This window comes from Protopterus annectens, chromosome 7.part0, assembly GCF_019279795.1.
Source record: "Protopterus annectens isolate FY-2018-M chromosome 7.part0, PAN1.0, whole genome shotgun sequence".
Taxonomy (NCBI): domain Eukaryota; kingdom Metazoa; phylum Chordata; order Ceratodontiformes; family Protopteridae; genus Protopterus; species Protopterus annectens.
The window spans coordinates 1,421,761,539-1,421,781,861 of NC_056739.1; the positions used below are offsets into that span (position 1 = coordinate 1,421,761,539).

General features: G+C 40.0%; 1 protein-coding gene across 1 annotated transcript in view; it reads right to left on the reverse strand.

Annotated features, from left to right (window-relative positions):
- LOC122807067 (contactin-3-like) overlaps positions 1-20,323 on the reverse strand; it is a 2,190,808-nt gene that overhangs the window by 1,564,559 nt on the left and 605,926 nt on the right. Inside the window, exon 3 of the mRNA XM_044077995.1 lies at positions 5,722-5,848. Coding sequence (XP_043933930.1) covers positions 5,722-5,848 — 127 coding nt within the window. The remainder of the gene's footprint in view (positions 1-5,721; positions 5,849-20,323) is intronic.

Genomic DNA, 20,323 nt, shown 5'->3' on the forward strand with positions numbered 1-20,323 from the left:
TCCTTGAAGGCTGTCAGGGCATTCTGAACAGCTAGCATCTCTTTTTGATTGATATGTAGATGCATTTGGTTTGCGGACCATGTGTCTTGAATACATCTTCCTGCAATGTGGGCCCCCCAGGCATAATATGATGCATCCGTTGTTAATGTCTGCCTGGCTGGGGGTAAAGTGAATGGCTGTCCCTTGTTCTGGTGACAAGCCTTCGCCCACCATCGAAACTCCTGTTGCAGGTAGGGAATGAGGGTAATTATTGTTTCCAGGCTGTGGCAATGTTGAGTCCAAACACTTTTTAGGTACCATTGAAGTTTCCTCATATGCAGTCTGCATACGGAATTAGTAGAATGCAAGATGCCATGAAGCCCAAAGCCTGCAGAATTTTTCTTGCAGATAACTGGGCCTTTGTTGCCAACAGGTTGAAATAGGTAATCAGTTGCCTTTGTTTGTCTGGCATGAGATAAACCATCTGGGCAGTTGTATTTAAGCTTGCACCCAGGAATATTATCTCTTGAGAGAGTACTAGTTTTGATTTCTTTTCATTGACTGTGTACCCTAGGCCTGTTAGAAATCTGTTTACAAATGCCAGATGTTGTAGTTTAGTAGAATGTCCTTGTTCTCTGCTTGAATGAGGCCGTCATCCAAGTAAGGATATATTTGTATTCCTCTTTGTCTGCAGAATGCAATTACTGGTGCCAGGCACTTTGTGAAGACCCTGGGCATAGTAGATTAGCCAAAGGGCAGTGCAGAGAATTAGTAGTGCATTAAGCCAGCTTTGAATCTGAGGTATCTTCTGCATGTTTGTCTGATTGGGACATGCAGGTATGCCTCTTTTAGGTCTAAAGTCACAAGCCAAGCCTTCTTGCCCGGCATGGGCAGAAGTTGCTGTAGAGTCAACATTTTGAATTTTGGTATATCCAGATATGTGTTTAGAATAGATAGGTCCAGTACTAGTCTCCAGGTCTTGTCCTTTCTTGGTACCAAGAACAGTCTTGAATAAAATTCTTGTCCCTGCTCTTGCTCTGGTATTGTTGAATGGCCCTCATGTCCATGAGGGATGAAACTTGCTTTTGTGCCACTGCCCATTGATGTTTTGGCAGGTCTGGCCAACCATTTGTCCTTGGCAGGGTATGGAGGTGAAACTTGTAGCCTTGTGACACTATGTCTAGGACCCATTTGTCCTGGGTTATTAAGTGCCAATTTTGAGAAAAAAGTGCTAGTTTTCCCCCTAAAGGTGCTACCAGAAAATACGTGTTTGGTGCAGGCAGGGGGAAGTCATTGGAACTGTTTCCTGTATGGCTGTGATTTGTCTTCTCCACTTTTAGAGGTAGAAGCACCCCATTGTTTAGACCTGTACGAACCTTGGGGCTGGAATCTGCCTCTTGGGCATCTGTATCTGCCCCTTTGTGGCCTGTCTGACACTGGAAAGGACCAATTCTTTGTAGGCCAGTGTCTGCTAAATCTTGGAGGCTGTATCTGTAAGAAATCCTTAACCATTTGCATAGATTTAGCTTTGTCCTCCATTTTCTTTAACACCTCTTCTGCTTTAACACCAAACAAGGTATCATGCTGTAATGGAGCATCTAATAATTTTGCTTTGACATGATCAGGCAGATTTTGTTCCTTTAACTAAGCATGCCTCCTGATGACAGAACCCGTAACAGCGGCCCTGCAGGAGGCCTCCAAAGAATCAAAACCACATTGCAAAGTATGCTTTCCAACTTGTTCAGCTGCATGCAATAAATCCTGCATTTCTTTGTTTTCTGCACATTCAGAATTTATCAACATTTTCTGTTTAAGCAGTGACATAATATATTGCTGATATTTGAGCATATGAAACTGACAATTTAAAGCCCTTATAGCCAAGGTAGCAGAAGTGTAAATCTTTTTTCTCCATCTGTCCAATGCCCTAGAATCCCTGTCAGAGGGGGTAGGGTGTTTTGCAGTGTAAGCCTTGACCCCTTTGGGACCCTAAGAGATAGTTTATGGGTCAGCAGCAGGGTTTTTGAAAATAAATTTATGAGAGTCAGAAACTCTGTAGTACCTATCCGGCTTAACAGGAGCTGGAGGTAAGGAGTCAGGGGTCAGACTGGACTCTGAAAATACATCATCTACAATGTCTAACAGGTGAAATAGCTAGGGGCATGTGTTGTGGTAGTAAAAGGAAGTCTCTGAGCCTTTTCTTAGATTCTGAAAAATCTTGGCTCTCCCAGTGGAAATGCTCCTTCATGGTATGCAAGGTTTCCCCAAAAGAGTAATCCTCAGGAGGAGAGGCTGAAGGGATAGATTCTTCAGCATCAGAATCCTCATAGGGAGGAAGAGAGCATTCCTGATCAGAAGAGGAATCAAATGAAATGGAAACCTGATCTGAAGATTCATATTTTGTCCCTTGCCTAGACTTTTATCAGGTGGGGGATGGGAACCCCTGATCAAAGTAATTAAGTCTTCGGCCATTTTGAACATCTGTTTTTTGGGCATGGAGGCCTGTCCATGAGGCTGCTGTACTCGTTTCTTTGTCTTTAAAGGTGCTTTAGTCTTTGCCTTTGAAGCTGAAGTCATTTTAATGTATAATTGAGTAGGTCTGAAAACAGCCTCAAAAGCCGATGCCTGCTCAGCGGTTCCGGACCCATCTGAGGGAATAGTCTCCGAAGGTCCAACACTTTGAGCTTTGAGCGGCCTAGTCAACTCCACGTGGGAGTCGGTAGTGGCCTGCTGGTCTAAAGTAGCAGGTGTCAGGGGCTGCGAAGGTGCCTCACTGAGAACTGGCGAACCGGCGACTGGCTGAGAAGAAGCCTCGTCGTCGGTTTTGGACCTCGGATGCCTGTCCTTTTCTTTTTCTTTGCGTTTCTTGTGAATTCCGGTAGTCAGATGGCTGTCTGACGACATCGTATAATTAAATCTTCTGCCAAAATAGTGTAATGCAAAATCGTACCAACGCTTAATAGTGCGTTGGTTAAATCTAGCACAAAACTGACAACTAGCAACATCGTGGTCAGGGCCTAGGCAAGGAATACAGTAAGAATGAAAATCCTCATGGGGTATTTGCTTCCCACAAGAAATACAATTATTAACTTTAAATGACATCGGTCGGGAGCACGAAAAAAGTTTCCCCAACGGGGTACTTAGCTTTTAATGAAGATTTCGGATCAGAAATTCCAACACAAAAATCTCAGGAGTAGGCCGACCGGCACTTGCAAACTGCTTATGTTTCGGGCACCTCGCGGCAAGAAAGATAGAAGAAAATGGCATTGGCTGCATCTTTTATACCCCTGGTGAACTGACGTGAGGGAAGAGGCGACAGCAACCGATCCCGGACCTAGACTTTGGAATTCAGGCCGACTGAGGGGAGCCTGCCAGCAGGTAACCCAAGTGTAATGACTGCAACAGTGAAACAAGAAGAACATCCCCAGAAGCGCAAATTTCAAAATCCCAAAGTTCGGAGATGTTGAAGTAGCGTGTCTGGTGTTGCGGTGTGTGAATGGATAGGTGGATGTTCAGGTAAGTATTTATGTTTAAGGGTCTTGGTTAGGGGCTTTAATGTGTGTCAGTGTGTGTTGTGACTGTCATGTGTGTGTGCAAGGGGAATGTACGTGTGTGGTTTTGTTTTTGTGTGTTTGTGTAGTGCGACCTTAGAGTTAGTGCTTGTATGTAGTGTAGGTTTGTCTGTTTTTGTGTGGGGGGAAGGTGTGTGTATGTGTGTGGTGTATGGTTAGTGTAGGATTCTTAATTTTAAAATTCATGCTTCTGGGGTTTCGGGATTGTAAGATTTCGGCTTTATTATCTCGAAATTCTGAAATTTGATATGTTAGGATTTCGGGATTATAAAGTGAACCCATATATATATATATATATATATATATATATATATATATATATATATATGTGTGTGTGTGTATATATCGGTCTATGTTTCATAATCAGACCATACTCTGCCGAAATTCTTTTCATAGATCAAAAAGAGTGAATGTTCAATAAAGTGAACATTCAAATCAGTGAAAAATACCATAGGGAAACGAGGCACTTGGCCACCTTACAAATGCCACACAAACCGCAGTATATCAAACCCACCCAGGTGGAGGACTGTTCCATGCACACCCCCAGTTCTATGCCAACTCCAAGATCACACTACACTGGGGAAAAGGGCAATTTTCTAACATTGGCCAACTGATTCCGTTCCCTGTGGAATTCTTCCTTGATGTGAACTTTTGCTTTTTTTGTCTCTATGAAAAGAGTTTCTGTGAAGTGTGGGTCAATTATATGAAGTAGACATATATATATATATATATATATATATATATATATATATATATATATATATATATATATATATATATATGGATCTACTTCAGAAGCTCAAAATTTCAAAACTTTGAACTTCAAACGAACAAGACCAATAGATCTAAGTTTTGAAACTTTGAAAACGTAATAAAAAAATAAAAAACACATTTTTTTTGTCTACATTTTTGCAGGGGGCCAAGCCCCCCTGCACCCCCCCCCTGCTAAATAAATAAAGCCAACTCTAAGATCAGACTGCAGTGAAGAAAATGGTACATTTCTAGTTCCGCACTGTGCGGTAATATCCATTCAAAACGTTCAAAGTCTCAAAACTTTGATCTTATGGTCTCGGCCATTTGAAGTTTGAAGTTTTGTAACTTCGAGCCTCTGAAGGGGACACACACACTCACATATATATAAATATATATATATATATATATATATATATATATATATATATATATATATATATATATATATATATATATATATATATATATATATATATATATATGAGCATCTGATTAAATCTCTCTTTCCTCACCTCCACCCTTCTCATTCCCTAATTCTTAAACTTATGTTGTACCCTTTGCTTGATTCTCCCTTTTCACCAGTTTCCTTTCTTCCCATTTCCAGCCTTTAATTTGGTCCAGGTTATTTCACCACGAGCTTCATAGCTCTTTAATTGCTGGCACAGACGTTTTCCTACTTATTGCCGTTCTGTGCATAGAATCATGCAGAACGTCATTGATGCACAAACATGAACAGCAAGTAGTTCTGGAATTCCAGTTACCACGGAGCCATACCGTACAGCTACTTGGTCTCCTCTTCAGCAGGGACAGGTATATTTAATGAGCTTTTCTTTCTGCAGTCTTCTTGCTTCCACACATTCACTGTTAATAAACATCATGGCTTATTGCACATTCACTAAACAGGTGGAGGCTCGCTGCAATTGTGCCTGCACTAGTTCTAAATGGTAGGGAATATGCTTATGAGAGTGGGACAGATACATTCAGATATAATGTTACATGAAGAAAGGTTGAACAGCTTTTCTTTTTAGTTTGGTCACTTGAATCTCACCATGGTAAAAGTATTTGTATAAAGAAAGATAGACACACTCATTCACACATGCACACGCAAACGCTCACACACACACACACACACACACACACACACACACACACACACACACACACACACACACACACACGCACACACACACGCACACACCATTGAGGATGATACATAATATGAAAAGATAGGCCAACAAATTTATTTGTAACAGTTGTATCAAAAATAATTAAGACTAGCTAATATTATAAAATTATTAGCATGTCAGGATGCACATTTTTTGAAGTAATGTTTTCTCAAATTTCAGAAGTCAAATAATAACATGAGGTTTGTACTGCAACACTGACTTCATATGAGTCGACCACACATCTGCTGACATACCTGAATTGTGGTGCTGGGTTTCCTGTTGCTTCACAGTTCAGTATCACCTGATTTACATCAGTTTCTACTGGGAAGATTATATCTAGTGGCTCTTGGGTAAACACCGGTCCATACAGCATGCTCTCACCTGAGAGGAAAGAGTGCAGCGTAAGTTATCCATAGAGATTCTATAAATTTCGTTAAGGAAATAACACTCTATACTATTCAAGTATTAACATTTAATCATTTTTCAGTTATCTGCTTGATCCATTTCAGATATATGTTGGTACCAGAGCATATCATGAATCTCAGCAAGCAAAAACATATCCAAGGTACAGAATTCACCATTTTGGAAATGGCATTTTTTTCAAGAACAACTCGCTGTCTGTCTAAATTATACACTAAAAAAATCACTTTGCAATGCTGCATAAAAGCTAGATTCCAGAAAAGCCACACTTAATGCAGAATAACTCATGTTCACATCAGGAAAAGAATAATCACAAATTATACAGGCAGCATGCAGACAAAAGAGATGGCAACACATTTATTCACTGAAGCACATTAAGTGGCACTCAGTTTTCTGAATATCATCTAGGGAACATACATTTCAATAAATTGTTTATTGCTTTCATCCTGGAGTTGCTATTTGCATTATGGTGCTGACTTTTTGAGACATGTCATGAAAGAAACACCTTATAATTTTTCATACCTTCTTCCATACAACTCTGAAACTCTTTTTTATGTAGTTGATTAATTATGCACAGTACTGAGGATTCTGCAGCTTTTTCAGTCTAACATTTCAAACCAGAGGTATTCAGTTATCTACTCTGTGACTTGAAATGTATTCAGTCAGGACCAGGAGATGATGGAATGGAAATTTAGAGATTCTTAATTATAAATTTTATAGGAAGATTAACAAACTTGGAATAAGTTGTTATTGAGGAGGGTAGGCTACACATACCCAACATGGCATGAAGGTTATGCAGAATGAAGCCACCCGCAGTAATAAAGTTTCCTGAAATGTATTTTTTTAACTGATTAGCTGTAACTTAATAATCTTTCCTCAAATGGTCATAGCTTGAATATACTAACTAATTGTACTATAGGCAGAACAAACAGAGCTCAAAATAATACTGTTAATCCACACTGCACTCAAAACTTAATCATCATCATCATCAGTCACATTCTACCAAGTTGTCTGGATGGAGTCATGGTACTGTAAAAACTGTTACCACCTTTCTTGACTCAATGCCATTCTTCTACCTAATTTGCCAGTCACAACTGAATGACACAGATCTTCTCTCACGCACAATTCATCTTTTTTGTTTTCCTTAACCTTCTCCATGTCCATACTATACTAGCTTCTGCAGTGATGTCCTCATTTCTTCATCTGTCCCACAGTGTGCATCCTACCACCTATCTGTGGCTTTTCATCTTCATCACCTCAAGCTTCCTCATCTGCTCTGCCTTTACCACCTAGAATTCTTAGCCATACAGAGACAGTACTTGCACCACTGTTTTGTATACCTTACTTTTCAGTTTCTTTGGCATTCATACACTTCCCCTAATGTTCTCTGACAGCTGGCTACAGCACCTCTGATTCTAGCTTTAACTTCATCATTTACACTTTTCATCTCCTTAACCAACCTTACCAGATACCTGAGGCTAATAATCTGCTCATCTATTATCCCTTCTATCTCAGTTTTTAGCTTCTTCGGATTTCTCCCATTTGCAGCAACTACAATTGTCTTATCTACATTACAGTTTTATTCCATGTGCCTTAAGTTTTACATTTAAGTCTCCTAGCCTTACTAAAGTTCCTGTTCAAAGTCTGCTTATAGTGCCACTTCATCTACATACAACAGTTTTGTTGATCTCTCATCTCTAACCTGTTTGCTAATGTATTTCCACAACAGTACAATGAGCAGTGGACTCAGAGTTGAACCTATTGCACACCCTCACCCATTAGGAAACCTTCTGCGTGTCCTAACCCTGTTTGTGCTTGTGTCACTGGGTCTTTGAACATAGTGTGCACTAATTCTACATATGCTTTTTGGACTTTAAACCATTATAGGACTGCCCAAGTCAGCTTTCTTGGGACCTTGTAATATGCTTTCTCTAAGTCTATTTATGTCAAGATGAACTCTTTCATTTCACACCTGATACCTAAAGCAACTGAATTAGACAACACTTTCCCTGACAAGCACTGTTGAGAGTGTGTCTTTATTCACACAACTCCATTCAGGTCTGGGGCATGCTGTTAGTATATCTTTCAAGTTCAGCTGGTAAGGTTGGGTTTAAACCATTGCCTTCGGCTCTTGAGGTGGAAGCACCCATCATATTTATGCGACATGAGATGATGCACACAGGTGTGGGAAGAACAATCGATCTCCAGAATCGAACACAATGTCTTTGAGGCAAAGACTTGAACCATTATGCCAACTGTGTCTTAAAACTTAATTGCTCTAACAATGCATGCAGTTACATCTCAGCTTACATAAACAGTTGGAAAACTGACTCAAACGGCTGACTGTGAATTACTAAAAACCAAAAGAATTCTTAAAAGTACTTTATTGAAAGGAAAACTATGTCTATAAAAACAAATTAAAAAAAAAAACTTGAAAAACAACAAACTTTTGAAATATAGGATGGGTCAATACCTCTTTCTCCACCCCATACCCAAAAATCTATGCAGTTTCAGAGAGTACATTAGAAGTGAAGGTGTACTACATATAGTGGGAGGGTGCAAAGCTGCAAAGAGATATAAACTAATTAATGTGTTGAAGCAAATACAAATAAAACATTAATAAACATTACGAACTCCCAAACATTTTATAAATGTATGCAGGTTTACACTTGATGTTATTGATTCCACCTTTTTAAGACCACGGCAACCATGCAGATTAACAGTACATACATTCTTCTAGCTTGAATGTCTTATTGATAAGAATATCTGAGAGATGTCATAATTATGTAACTGGTTCCCACTGATTATAATACCACTGATGCACTTACTAAGTTCCTTCTTCTCCACACTGGTGAACAAATCCAGCTTCATTTCTCCTCCGGCCCATGTGTACAGTTGACTTGGTCTACCTACTCTCACATTTTATTTTCTCGCACTCCTATTCACATATGATATGCACAGCTTTCCCTTCATAAGATGGCAGCTCTACCACAGAAACTCCATTTCAAGTAATACACTTCTAGTGACTTATAATTTTTTATTGTAACAAATATTATTTTTAATCATAAAGTCCTTTTTACTGAAGTACAATACAAATGTTCTCTTACCTTGCATACATATCCAGAGAGGACTAATAAAAGAGAAACTCTTGCACTGCTATGCTTAAATGTCATAAAATAATTCAAGGAATATTCAGAGGTGGGAAAATCCAGATGCACCCATTGATTTTATTCTTCTTCCAAGAGATGCATTGGAAGGAATATATACTCCCCTAGTTTAGACTAACGAGGGGAACTCTAAAGGTGTGCATAGGGAATTTAATGGCTGGAAAAGCTCCATATTATAATTCTTTTTTTTTTTAATTCTTTTTATTTGTTTATAAAAAATTTAGGCAACAAAAGACATTAATACAAAAGAACATGACCTACATACAGACTTAACTATATACACTTATACAATGCTAATGCAACAAATATTATCCTACACAACAAATTCTTCAAAAACATATACTCATCCCTTTCGAAATATATATGATCTCCTAAATCCATTAGGATTAGATACTCTAAACTTTCATACCCAAAAGAACAAGGAGGTCTAGGACTGCCTGATTTAAAATTATATTACGAAATTATAAGCTGCAGTAGGATAATTAACATAGCTACATTCAACAGGGATTCCAACATATGGTATCCAGTCTGGGTTATACTTTATAACAATTATCTTAAATCACTGAATTTTAACCCCTTAGCTCTTCCTTTTTTAAATAAAGAAAATCTGGGTAAAATCAAGATACATAGTGATATAAAAACCAAAGTAGGAACATTACAAAAACTTTTTCACTCCCTAAAACTGACCCCTACCTTTAATATTTTACAATCACTCCATCTTAATCCTAACCTAAAAATGAAAGGGATAATGTTAAACTTAGCTCAATTCCCCCTTCTGAAGGACAATAATATTATAGATCTCCTACCCTTAAAGCACCACTCGATACCAGATATAAGAACTAAGATGAATCTTCCCAAAAAGTATACAATTATACTAAGACAAATCATGGAATTATCCCATAAATTCATATTATAATTCTAAGATTGTAACTTTGGGTCCCACAATTATAATTAAAAATAAACTATGAAAATACAAACCAACAAATGCCAAACATCAGAAGTAAGTTCCCCCTGCACCTCCCAATGTGGGGAGCTAGCCTCCACATGCTCTGAAACTTACATATATTTACTCTCACATTGCCACACCACCAAGAAAAGGGAATAATACTTGAAGAAACAGCAATCTCAGGCTTGTTTTGTATAAATATGCATTATCACTCAGTAAGTCTTGTCATTCTGAGAGTCACATTCATGAGTCTGAGAATATAAAATGACGATCTGCAAAAAATCCATATAGTCTAGTCCAGGAGATGCTTCTGAACAGTAAAATGGTGGCCTATGGGGGGTGGCAAGTAGGAGAAACAGAAGATCTCTTCCTACAGTTCTTAATAGCAGGCACTGAAAGACACTGACACCAAATAAAAAGGAAGAAAAAAATAAATGAGACAGCAATCAGGTATTGGCCCGTCTCTTGTATTCCACTCTTCTTATTCAAATTCACCCTCTTGAAACATCCTACTGTAAACTCTATAATCTCAGAATTCTTCCACACCTCAAATAAGCTAAATGTATATTCACTGTGTCAACCTTGTTAATTGTCACCCACTCACAAACTATGCAATCCTACACTTGAATAAAATGGAATGTATGTACCACATACTTGTTTGCATAGAAAAGAATAACAAATGTAATTCATCAGTTGTATATATTTGCTGTATCTATTATTCATATTTTAATCATATTTATCTAAACACATTATCTGCATTGGTTCTGTACTAAAGTATGCAATTTTAAGAGTTCCAGAAACAGTAAACAACCGTACCTTATCTGCAGTTCTAATTAAAAAAAAAATGTGATCTTAAACTGCATGAAATGGAGTTTTTCTCCTAGGGACTCTACCAATAAGGGACACATTTCTGCCCAGTAGAATATTCCAGTTATTAAATACAATAAATAAATAAATAAATAAATAAATAAATAAATAAATAAATACAATTGTCTTTTATCTCTCCAGGAAACAGACTAAGCATCGAAAATACAGCTCTGCTCACATCTTAAGTATTTTTTCCATGCCATTTTGGATAACATACTGGGAGATGGAAAAAGGGGAGGGGCCATTCTTTCAAGAAATTAGTAGGAAGAGTAATGAAAAAAGTACAGGCAAACAGAAAGGGTTGCTGGGTAGTCTGAAAATCAGTGGCGGCTGGTGACTTCAAATCAAAGGGGGGCTGCAGGAGACAGCTGAATGGGTGGGGTCAATGGGAATGGGTGCGGCCAACTAGAAAGGGGAGGAGCTATGCTCAAAATCACAAAAACTGTAACTTTAATTAAATACTCTGCCCTGGGTGCCAAACCATCATTATGAGAGTCCAATCAAGGCAAAATGAAGTGTAGAAGAAAAAACATATTTCAGTCCATTGGCTGCATGACAGCTTGCTTAATATCTAGATGGAAACAAAAAGGTTGTGAGGCATGAAAAAATAAATTACTTTTTAAATACATTACTGGAATGCTAGTCAAAATCAAGTATAAAAAAACAAGCAGCACTCACCTCAAACCACTTCTCCTTGTACTCCAGTTCTAATTATAATTTATATTCACCTTTATTAAAGTACCAAGTAACATGCTGAAAGAAGCAATCTCTGTGATACTCCCACTTGTAAAAATGTTTCTTATCGAAAAAAGACCAGCTGCCTGACAACTATCTACTTGATGTCCTTCGTGGTTCACTGTTGAAGTCATCACTGTAGGGTTCTTCCTGCCAGCAGCAGCCCCCGATCGGCCAGAATCCCAAAGTCTGGATCGGGCGCCAGCTAAAGTCACATTTATCCTGACGTCAGTGCGCCAGAAGGTATATAGACCTCAGCTGACGCCATTTCCCCAGCTTTTCTTGCCTCGCAGCACCCTTTGCAGTTCATTGATGCCGGTCGGCCTGTTTGTTTTTGGATCTAATCCCAGGATTTTTGTTTTTTACAGATAAGTACCCCATTGGGGAGGTCTTTTTCTTGCTCTAGTCAGATGTCAGAAAAAGTTAATAATTGTATTTCTTGTGGGAAGCAAATACCTCATAGGGATTTTCACTCTTACTGTATTCCCTGCCTGGGTCCTGACCACGATGTTGCTAATTGTGTGTTTTGTGCTAGATTTAATCAGCGTACTATTAGGCATAGATATAACTTTGCCTTTTACTATTTTGGAAAAAGATTTAATTATAACATGTCTTCAGACTCTTTTCTGGCTTCTGGGGTGTGTAAGAGGTGCAGGGATGCAGACAGGCCTCCGAGGTCCACAGTAAAGGATGTTACTCAGTTATTGCCGGTTGCTGGTTCGTCGGTCATCAGTGAGGCACCTTAGCAGCCTCTGTCGTCCGCCTCTTTTGAACAAATTGCCTGTACCAACTCCAGTGTGGAGCTGATGGGGTCTTTAGAATTGCCAGGGACTGGACCTTTGGATACTGCTCTCTCAGTTGGGTCCAGAGCCGGTAGGCAGGTACCGGCCTCTGAGGGAGTTCTCAGGCCTTCACAGCTTCCTGCAAATGTGGATTTGGATTTACATGCTAAGTCAAAGTCTAAGGCTCCAGCTAAAGTGAAGTGGCTAGCACATGCACCTTTTGATCAGGGTCCTAGGCCTCAGAGGCAGATGCTTAGGATGGCTGAAGATCTCTTAACTATGATCAGGGGTTCTTATCCCCCTCCTGACAAGAAGCCTAGATTACAGTCCGATTATGATTCTTCAGACCAAATTTCTGTTTCTTCTGCTTCTTCCCTTGAGCAGGATTATTCTTTTCCTCTTTATGAGGATTCTGATGCTGAAGATTCCTTTCCTTCCGCCTCTCCTCCTGAGGATTATCCTTTTGGTGAAACTTTGTATGATATGAGGGTGCATTTTCACTGGGAAGGGCAGGAATTCTCTGAATCCAAGAAAAGGCTTAGGGATTTTCTTCTTCTACCACAGCATAAGCCTTTGGCTATTCCCCCTCTATTGGACATTGTTGATGATGTTTTTTCGGAAGCTTCTCTCCCCTCTGATTCTTTTCCCCCTACTCCAGCCAAACCGGATAGGTATTATAGGGTTCCAGATTCTCATAAATTTCTTTTTAAAAATCTTTCGCCTGATCCGGAAACAATTTCTCAGGGTCCTAAGGGTGTTAAAGTGGCCTCTGCTAAAAATCCTATTTCTTTTGACCGAGAGTCCAGGGCTTTGGAGAGATGGGGTAAAAAGGTTTATACTTCTGCTACATTGTCTATTAGGGCTTTGAACTGTCAATTTCATATGCTGAATTATCAGCAATACCTTTTTTCTGTATTTCAACAAAAGATGTTAGCTGTGTCTATTGGTGCGGATAATCAGGAGTTACAGGAGTTATTGCACGCTATTGAACAAGTGGTAAACATGCCCTGCATTGTGGCTTTGATTCTTTGAAAGCTTCTTGTAGGGCTGCAACAACTGGCGCTGTTATTAGAAGACATACTTGGTTAAGGGATCAAAGCTTGCCGTATCAGATTAAAGCCAAACTTTTGGATGCCCCTTTGCAGCACGATGTTCTGTTTGGGTCCAAAGCTGAAGAGGTATTGAAGAAAATGGAGGACAAAGTCAAATCTATGCCGACGGTTAAGGATTTTCTACAGGTGCAACCTCCTAGATTTAGCAGACACTGGCCAACTAATCCTTGGTCCTTTCCGGGCTCGGACAGGTCTCAGAGAGGCAGATCCAGGCATTCCAGAGGTAGGGGACAGTCACAGTCCCATTTTAGGAATAGGCAGTGGAGTGCCCCATCTCCCAAGGGTGGTGAAGATAAGTCTCAACCCTACTGAAAACAGTCTTCGTGACTCTCCCTTTCTGGTTCCAGGGGCTCCTCTCCTGGAAGCTCCTTTGGTGGGGGGGGGGGATTTCTCTTTTTTATCAAAATTGGAACCACATAACCCGGGACCAATGGGTTCTAGACATAGTCTCAAGAGGTTACAGATTTCATTTCCACACTTTGCCAAAACCGAACGGTTGGCCAGACCTGCCAAATCATCAGTGGGTAGAGGCACAACGGCAGGTTCAGTCCCTCCTGGCTATAAGGGCCATAGAATTGGTGCCAAATTTAGAAATAGGGCAAGGTTTTTATTCCAGACTTTTCCTGGTTCCCAGGAAGGAAAATTCGTGGAGACCAATCCTGGACCTGTCTGTACTAAACACCTTCCTAGATATACCAAAATTCAAGATGCTCACTCTGCAGCAGCTGCTGCCTATGTTGGACAAGAATGCTTGGATGGTGACTTTGGACTTAAAAGAAGCTTACCTGCATATTCCTATAAGGCAAGAGTGCAGAAGGTATCTGCATTTCAAAGTGGGCTTGAAACATTACCAGTTCTCTGTGCTGCCCTTTGGCTTATCTACTGCACCCAGGGTCTTTACGAAGTGCCTGGCACCAGTAATGGCATTTTGCAGACAGAGGGGGATTCAAATTTACCCTTATCTGGACGACTGTCTTCTTCAAGCAAACGACAAAGACACTCTACTTCGGCATATAGCCTTTGTGCAGCATCTTCTTCAGTGCCTCAGTTTTACAGTGAATCTAAAGAAATCAAACCTGGTACCCACACAACAGATTACTTTCCTGGGTGCTCTTCTGAGTACTTCAACCCAGATGGCTTCCTTGACACCAGACAGAAAAGTGCAACTGGCTTCTTTTTTCCGATACCTGGCTTCAATGAAACAGCTGACTGCAAGAAAAATTCTGCAGGCTTTGGGTTACATGGCCTCCTGCATTCTGCTAATACCATATGCAAGGCTGCATATGAGGAAACTGCAGTGGTACCTCAAGAGTGTCCAGTCTCAGCATTACCACAGTTTGGAAACAGTGGTCACAATTTTGCCTTGTCTCCAGTGAGAGTTTCTTTAGTGGGCTGAAGCCTGTCTACAGAACAAGGGGAAGCCTTTTTGTCCTCCGCCGACCAACCAAGTTCTGACAACGGATGCTTCAGATTATGCATGGGGAGCCCACATGCACGGGAGATGTCTTCAGGGTGTTTGGATGAAGGAGCAAACGCACCTGCACATAAATTTGAAGGAGATGCTAGCTGTACAGAATGCCCTGATAGCCTTCAGGGACCTTCTTCTACCAGGACAATTGTTGATACGGACAGACAACACTACAGTGATGTGGTACATCAACAAGCAGGGGGGCTCTCACTCTTACCCCCTGTGCAGATTAGCCATGAATCTCTGGTACACTGCTCTGACCTGCAGTGTCAACTTACAGGTGCAATTCCTGCCAGGGAAAGACAACACTCTGGCAGACGCATTGAGCAGATGCATTTCAGATCCACACAAATGGATGTTGGATGTTCGTATATTGAGGATGATTATAAAGGCTTGGGGATGTCCGAACATAGATCTCTTTGCATCCCCTCAGAATCATCAACTTCCAACATTCTGCACAAGGACCTACCACAAACTAGCATGGAAAGTGGATGCCCTTTCATTCAGTTGGAAACACCTCTCAGTATATGCTTTTCCTCCCTTTCCTCTTCTACCTCGGGTACTTCTGAAGATAAAACAGGACAGACCACACATAATTCTACTGGCTCCCAATTGGCCTTAGCAATTCTGGTATTCCACTCTGATGAACTTGGTTCAGGAGCCTCCCTGGATTCTGCCTCAAATCCCTCATCTACTGTCTCAACGGGATGGCCGGATACTGCACAGTCATGTTGAGACTCTGCATCTAGCTGCCTGGCAGATCCAGGGTCTGTAAACACCTCTGCCCTTTCCAAACAGGTATTGAATGTAATCCTTGAAGCTAGACAGCCCAGCACTAGAAAATCTTATGCGGGAAAATGGAAAAGATTTTGCTCCTGCAGTCAAGTCCAGGGTGGTGATTCTTCTGTTCCGAACATTCCTCTGATTTTACAGTATCTCACAGAGTTGTTACATACGGGCCTATCTTTTTCGTCTGTTAAGCTTCATGCTTCTCCTATTTCTGCACATTACGATATGGATCCTCCGATTTTTTCTCATCCATTACTTAAATAATTTCTTAGAGGGGCTAAGAATATTCGGCCCCCTATAAGGGCTCCTGTTCCCACTTGGGATCTTAACTATGTTTTGGAGAAATTAACTTTGTCGCCTTTTGAACCTGCAGCTTCCACGGATTTAAAATTTCTGTCTTGGAAAACTGCTTTTCTTTTAGCTATTACCTCTGCTAGAAGAATTTCGGAATTGCAGGCACTCATGACTGTGGAACCCTTCCTTACTTTTCATCAGGACAGGGTATCTCTATGGACTAATCCCACATTTATGCCCAAGGTGGTTTCGGCAGTGGCCTTGAATCAGTCTATTCATTTGCCTACCTTTTATCCTAATCCTCAAAGTGAGGAAGAAAGTCTTTTGCACTCTCTAGACGTGCACAGACAGCTTCGTCTATACCTGGACAGGACAAAGATATTCCAGAAATCTGATCAGTTGTTTGTCGCTTATGCTCCTACTGTTCAGGGGAAAGCAATCACTAAGCAAACTATTTCCAAGTGGATTGCCCATTGCACCAAGTTCTGTTACTCTTATCATGGCAATCCGGTTCCTATTAATGTTAGGACTCATTCTACCTGGGCTACTGCTACTTCAGCAGCTTTTCTTTGTGGGGTTTCTACCAAGGATATTTTGGAAGTTGCTACTTGGAGTTCTGTACATACTTTTTCTATGCATTACAACCTCCCTCTCTATTCTAAATCCAGGGCAGGTTTTGCTTCTGTGGTTTTGCAAGGTTTTGTGACCGCTCCCTCTGTTTCTCCTCCAGCCACCCTTTCTTAGCTTTGGGACTCAACCCTACAGTGATGACTGCAACAGTGAACCATGAAGGACATAGTACAGTTGTGTACTCTTACCATAAATGTAGATGTTCAAGTGTGTTCACTGTTGCAGTCCGGGTTACCCTCCCTCCTATCCCCTCTTTTGTTTTTTCCTTGTGTATTGTCTGTTATGAGGTATTTTGGCTGCTGAGGTTTTGGGCATGGTTTCTTTTTTAGCCTTTCCTTTCTGGGCACCTGACATCTGGGGCAAGAAAAACTGGGGGAATGTCGTCAGCTGAGGTCTTTATACCTTCCGGCACACTTACGTCAGGATAAATGCGACCTCAGCTGGCGCCCGATACTGACTTTGGGATTCTGGCCAATCGGGGGCTGCTGCTGGCAGGAAGAACCCTACAGTGATGACTGCAACAGTGAACCCACTCGAACGTCTACATTTATGGTAAGAGTACACAACTGTACTTTTCATGGGGAAAACATGATCAAAGTAAAAAATGAAAAGCAAACAGGAAGCAAGCTCAACATACATTGCTTAAAGGATTACTGCACAGGATATGGACCACACATGATAGATTGTCATTCTGTTTAGTTTGCAGGTAAAGCCTGTAATTAGCTCTTAAAATAATGTAATCCGGTCCTTTATTACAAATACTGTCATATGTATTTCAATACCCAAGGCTTATATGTTATCTAGTTATGTAAGCATTCTCTGCATGGCAACAACAGAAAGGCTTTCAATGTTGGCAATTCTTTAACAGTATGCTTATTAAAACTTACTTGCATCTTGCAATCTCAGACAAGCTTACCAGATGGTCATTAAAGCACTGCTACTTGAACACAGAGCAACAAGCACTTTCTGAATAATAATAAGCATAAATCAACAGTATAAAAATATGACAGAAACCAGAACATTCTGCAAAATCAAGGACAGATGAAAAGCCATTGTAGTACTTGTGTCTACCTTGGATGGGGGGAATAGTCTGCACATTTACACTGCATAACTGCTCCATGCCTTGCTTGGACACATCCAGAGTCACTACATGGGGTAGTGGGGTGCAACAAGTATGTCACAATTTGAAATGTCTCTGGCTGACTGCAATGGCCATGACACATTTGTCATACCTCCCAACCTCAGAGCAAGAAATCTGGACAAAGACATACATAGAAGTGGGACAAAGGCCCAAAAATAAGGACAATTTTTAAATATTGCTCTTATAAACTTAGAAAGATAATAGAATAGTAGGTCTTGCATTAGTATGAATTTTCTGAAGGGTATGAAATCTGAAACTGAAATGTCTGTCATTATTTTCTAACTTCAGTCTTTAATGATTTGCCACTAATTTGCCAAAAAAACCCCACAATTTTATGAAAAATGGACCAAAAATGTGATTCAAAAATATAAAATAGCTACACAATACAGCTGGGAACCTGTCAAAGAAGGGACACTTTTTAATATTAGTATTGCTAACTTGAGCAGCTGACAAAATAAAATAATCTACATGCATTTCTGAAATAAAAGTAATATATAACTGATTATTACAGTTATTTATTAATTGTACATCCTCCATGTTTTCTTCCAAAATTGCCATTTTGCGGAGGGATTATTAGGGGAAGAGCAACATTTTGAGCCAAAATCAGGGACAGTTGAGAGGTTTGGATATGCCTAATTCTATAAAGCAATTTATTTGCATGTACCTCTCAACCTGCTAATGCAGGAAATCTGGACAAGGCCAAATATATGGGGGAACATATAAACAGTACTAAAAATTGCTCTTGTATAAACTGAGACACTTGATCGAATAACAGGTCTTGCTTTAGCATGCATTTTTCTGAAGGTTATGAAGTCTGAAACTCAGTGTCTGTCATTATTTAGTGACTTCATTCCTAAATGATTTGACAGAAAACCACAAATTTTATGAGGAACAAGCGAAAAATAAGAAGCAAAAATCTATTCATTCTGCAAAAATCTGGACAGTTGAGAGGTATAGTTCAGCTGGGGCTGTCTTTGAGTTTGCTGCCCTTCCTGCTCACAAAATCATGGTCGAATGGAGCTTCCCCCCTACAATCATTCCAATGAACCATTACTTGGCTATTTCACCCCATTTACCATAAACACTAATGTGCATACTGCTTTACTTCTGCGATGATTTGGACTTAATTTAAAAGTTTTATTTTGCATTTTACAGTGCAAACATTAAGGTATCATGTCTGCTAAACAAAGCAATGCAGTCTCACAATGAGAACAGACTTAGCATTAAAACTTCTCTGCCCTTGAAAACTCACAATCACTGAAACAGCACTGAAGCCCACATTCAAAGAAAATACATTTTGCCAGTGGCAGATTAATTGTAGGCTTGGGTTGTTTTCAAATCACAGGCCCCTTGCACACGAAACATACACATGCTCTTTCATACACCTTCCTGATTGTATTAAATTATATTCCTTGAACAATACAGTATAGTTTTAGAGGGTGTTTTAAATTTATTGTTTTGAAATTTTTCTAGTAAGCAATGAAACAAAATGCATGCACCAGTAATAACAAAACTGCCCAATTCAGAACATTTCCATCATAAAAGTCTAGTCAAACTTCTACAGTCCACCAGTATCAGTACATATGCACAATCTCTGAAGAAGTTAAAGTCATCTAAATAATTCCACATTAAAGAGATCTGTAACTAATGAAGAGGTTGCTGCTAGCAAACAACTTTGTATTTCATTGTTTCATCTACAAATAAAGTGCCTGTTACCCTTGAGGAATAAATTGCCTATCCTACACTAAAAAAATGATATGCTAGCAATATTGCAATAGGGAATGGATGGCAAACTGATAACAGGTTCATAGTTACTAAGTATCTTCAACAAAAAGGAATGCAGCATCCACCCCTTTTGCAATATAGTACAGTATCAGCAATGCATCTATCTACTGTGGAAGTATAACCCACAGCCTTCTGCATCAAAAAGCAAGTATACTACCTGTTGTGCTATTAACAATGCAAGCAGACTCAGCATAAGCAGCACTAAACTTTTGCTCCCCTGCAGCTCTCAGCTCCTTGTAAAATCTACTCATGCAGTTGTATCTCTGAACTTTGCAGCACAAAAAAATCTGGAAAAAGCCAAAGTTTATTGTGGGGGGGGGGCAAAAGCCCAAAAACCAGGGGCACATTTTAAACCTTGCTTGTATAATGTTGGAAAGTTGCCAGAGTAAAATGTTGTGTTACCACCATACATTTCACTGCCAAGCTTTAAACCCAGGACCCTGTGCAAAACAGTCAGAGGAACATACCACTATGCCAAATCAGCTGTTTTGTGAAAGAGGAAGACGGAAACTTAAATGGCTACCATTTAGTGAATTCAGTTCTCACCATAGCACAGCTGTCAACCTCTTAGCACAAAACATCTGAAGAAAGCCAATAATGGGTGAATACAGCCCCGAAACATTCAGTGAATTCAGTTCTCACCATAGCTCTCAACCTCTTAGCAAAAAACACCCGGACAAAGCCAGTAATGGGGGAATATAGCCCCCAAACATATCCGGT